At 36.6% G+C, this 3,699-nt stretch overlaps 1 protein-coding gene across 1 annotated transcript; it reads left to right on the top strand.

The window, feature by feature from the left end:
- Nucleotides 1-562: 562 nt before the first annotated feature.
- On the top strand, nt 563-3,488 carry LOC108483674 (putative E3 ubiquitin-protein ligase XBAT31). Its single transcript, XM_017787201.2, has 8 exons — nt 563-924; nt 1,048-1,107; nt 1,192-1,263; nt 1,384-1,505; nt 1,619-1,759; nt 1,858-1,965; nt 2,255-2,519; nt 2,802-3,488. The coding sequence occupies exons 1-8, from the start codon at nt 745-747 to the stop codon at nt 3,174-3,176; spliced, it is 1,323 nt and encodes a 440-aa protein (XP_017642690.1). The 5' UTR covers nt 563-744; the 3' UTR covers nt 3,177-3,488.
- The last annotated feature ends 211 nt before the right edge of the window (nt 3,489-3,699 follow it).

Genomic DNA, 3,699 nt, shown 5'->3' on the forward strand with positions numbered 1-3,699 from the left:
AGAAAAAAATAGATTATTATTTTAACTGGCTTAATTTAATGATACTAAATATTTGGACTAAATAATTATACTATAAAAATAGATAGATAAAATTATGATAAATTGAAATATATGGATTAAATTTTGAATTTGGTCATAGTATAGGGATCAAAACCAAATTTGACCCTTAAAAATGAAAACTAAATATTAAATTAAAAGGTTAAAAATACTCTTAAGCCTTCTACTTCATGCATTTGAAATTTAGTCCATTTACTTTTATTTTAAGAGATTTAGTTTCTCTACTTGTCGAATTTAAAATGGAACTGTAATTGTTAACCTTGTTAAAATTTTTTATTAAATCCAAGTTCATTGCAACATCATTTTTTATTACATGGTTATAACGAGAGTAATTTTTTATTATTTCAAAACGTTATTAGAGAATTTAACAGAAGAATTTAGGACTTCAACTTTGAAATTTGAAAAAAAAAAGGGTTAAATTTCTAAAATTAAAAACATAAAGACTAAATTTCAAATATAAAAATAGTACAGGGACATGGGGCAGATTTTAATCATTAAAACATTAATTATATTTTTTTCTTTTACTCGCTTTTGAAGAGCAACTACTTAAATGTGAACTTTTGCCGAAATTAAGAGAGAGGCCAAGCCACCACACACCACCAACTGCCACCACCGGAGGGCCTCGCTGACGACCGGTGGTGAAAGGTAGAAGCAAATCAAGAAAGCCTTTTGTTTCTCTTGAAAACGATGGGTCAGGGGCTGAGTTGTGGGGCGAGTCAAGAGAATGGATTGTTTAGTGCAGTTAAAGTTGGAGACTTTGAAACCGTGGAAGCTTTGTTAAAGAGAGAACCCAGTCTTTTACATCATACAACTGTTTATGATCGCCATTCTGCTCTTCATATAGCTGCTGCTAATGGCCAGATCGAGGTGGGTACTGCCTACTACTCCCTTTGGAGGTTTCTCAAGATTTCTTCTTTTTTTGGATTAAGTTTTGTTCTTATTTGGTTTCAATCCATTGATGTGAAAATGTGTTTTTTTATTGGTTCATAGATTTTGGCTATGCTTTTGGATAAATCCATGAACGCAGATGCGGTGAATCGTAACAAGCAGGTAATTTTCATTTTTTGGAAGTTTTTAAAGTTCTTTTTGGTTATATATGTTACCTGTACTTAGTTTCTTTTTCAATGGTTTTAGACTCCACTTATGTTGGCTGCAATGCATGGGAAGATCTCCTGTGTGAAGAAGCTCATTGAAGCGGGGGCCAATGTGAGCCGTTTTTCTTTGTCTTTTAAATTCCTGGGTTTTTCTCACTTTTTCTTAAAAGCTACAATTTAACCCATTTTTGTGTGATTTGCATGATCTGATTTATGCCTTTTCTCTTTCCAGATCTTAATGTTTGATTCCCTCCATGGAAGAACTTGCTTGCACTATGCAGCCTATTATGGCCACTTTGACTGCCTTCAAGCCATCCTCTCTGCTGCTCAATCTAGCCCTGTTGCTGTTTCATGGTGGGTGGGGGATCATTCAAGATTGCTTGATTTGCTTTGCTCATAATCTATTTTTGATTGATTTCAATTTTTTAATTGATCTCATATATATATATTGGATATGATGATATCAGGGGATATGCACGGTTTGTGAATATAAGAGACGCTAGGGGAGCCACTCCTTTGCACTTAGCAGCTCGTCAAAGACGGCCCGAATGCGTTCATATCCTGTTAGACAACGGTGCTCTTGTTTGTGCTTCAACCGGTGGATACGGGTAATAATTCCTATTTGAAGTTGTTCGATGATAATTTTTTTTTTTTGGTATTAGTCTTCTGCAAATGACTATAATGATTGAAATCTTGTTCTTTTCAGTTGTCCAGGAAGCACCCCTCTTCATTTGGCTGCTAGAGGTGGATCTCTCGATTGTATACGTAAGTTGTTGGCATGGGGTGCGGATCGTCTTCAAAGAGATGCAACAGGGTATGGTTTAATTTCACTATTTATTTATATGGATTTCGAAATTATTATCTTATTACAGATCTTTTATTCTTCATGTGTTTTTTAATTGTTTCGAGAGATTCCTGAGTGAGTTTCATTATATTCCAGTCAATCTATTTGTCCTACATGGTTTGATGTAAACTGGTGGGAATCTATTCCCTAGCCTTGACGCCTTTTTCTCTCTTCTTTTCTTGCCATATGTGATTCATTTCATTTGGCTTATGATTTGTTTGTGTTAACACTTGCTATGGTTATGTTTGTGTCTTTGCAGGAGAATACCGTATATAGTTGCTCTTAAGTACAAACATGGAGCATGTGCCGCTCTGTTAAATCCATCATCTGCCGAACCTCTTGTCTGGCCAGCACCTTTAAAGTTCATTAGTGAGCTCAATGACGAGGCAAAGTCACTATTAGAACAGGCCTTAATGGATGCAAACAGGGAAAGGGAAAAGAACATCTTGAAAGGAACAGCTTACTCACTTCTATCACCGTCACCTTCCCGCTCTGATTCTGGGTTAGACGACAGTATTTCTGAGGTAAAAAAAATCCCTAACCAAAGCCATGCGTTTGCCCTTGACCCTAGGTTCCAATTGTGGTCCATGATGAAATTATTGAGTTTCATGATCTAGCAATATACAGCATAAATTTTTACTTTTTAACATACTATAAAACCTATATGTAGGTCACCGTAATCCCCATTTTTGCATTGACCCTACTACTTAGAACCTGGCTGATAGGTTTCAGTTATGTGAATAAGTTGTGGACCATCTTGGCAATAATGGAACTGATGTATTCCCCGGGGAATTATTTCGATGTAGGTTAGTGATGCCGAACTATGCTGCATATGCTTTGAGCAGATCTGCACGATCGAAGTCCAAGACTGTGGTCACCAGATGTGCGCACAATGCACATTGGCCCTTTGCTGCCATAACAAGCCGAACCCCACAACTGCAAGCATAACACCCCCGGTCTGCCCCTTTTGCCGCAGCACCATCGTCCGATTGGCAGTAGCCAAGATAAAAGATTGCGACGACGATGTTGGGGAGGATGGTAGTTCCCCGAAGGTGAGAAGACGGAGGAAGTCGAGGAATTTCAGCGAGGGGAGCAGCAGTTTCAAGAGCTTATCTGCAGTTGGATCCTTTAACAAGATGGGGAGGATTGCAGCAGAAAATGAATGGATTGATAAGCCTTGAAAAAATGGGGGGGCATTTTTGGCAGCTCAGTTTGAAACATTCAAGTTGTTGAATGTAGGATATAATTAAATCCCTTATCCCAATGGAAAAATGCAATGAAGAAATTATGAGTGAGGAGTGGACCCATATGGTATATAAGATAGAAAAGTTGGGTCCATTTGGTAATTGTAGATTTTTTTAGGTGAAAATAAGCAAAAGAAATTGCAGGTTTGGGGTTGGTGAGTGGGGTCAATATTGTTGTAATATTTGTTTTACTTGAGATTGAAGTTGTAGCATTGGGTCTTTAGATTAAATATTTCAAACATTTCTAAACATTTCTTCAATGGCTGCTTCATGAAAATTTGTTGAAGCATCCCACCTTTGAAAGAGTCTTTGATTTGGGTCAAATCAAGATTCTTGACCCTACTTAAGTCCCACCTATATATATACATATATATACACATATATTTTAAGGTAATGGTAGTGAAGACTTCAATATAATATCTTTTCATTTCAACTAATATCATTTGACTGAGATGTAATT

The sequence above is a fragment of the Gossypium arboreum genome, chromosome 1 (assembly GCF_025698485.1).
Source record: "Gossypium arboreum isolate Shixiya-1 chromosome 1, ASM2569848v2, whole genome shotgun sequence".
Taxonomy (NCBI): Eukaryota; Viridiplantae; Streptophyta; class Magnoliopsida; order Malvales; family Malvaceae; genus Gossypium; species Gossypium arboreum.

What these genes read in the sequence shown, in the direction of transcription:
- LOC108483674 (XM_017787201.2), top strand. Translation starts at nt 745, where the DNA reads ATGGGTCAGGGGCTGAGTTGTGGGGCGAGTCAAGAGAATGGATTGTTT. An exon ending in TCATTGAAGCGGGGGCCAAT is followed by an intron (nt 1,264 to 1,383) that starts GTGAGCCGTTTT and finishes TTCTCTTTCCAG; the next exon opens with ATCTTAATGTTTGATTCCCT. An exon ending in AGCCCTGTTGCTGTTTCATG is followed by an intron (nt 1,506 to 1,618) that starts GTGGGTGGGGGA and finishes TGATGATATCAG; the next exon opens with GGGATATGCACGGTTTGTGA.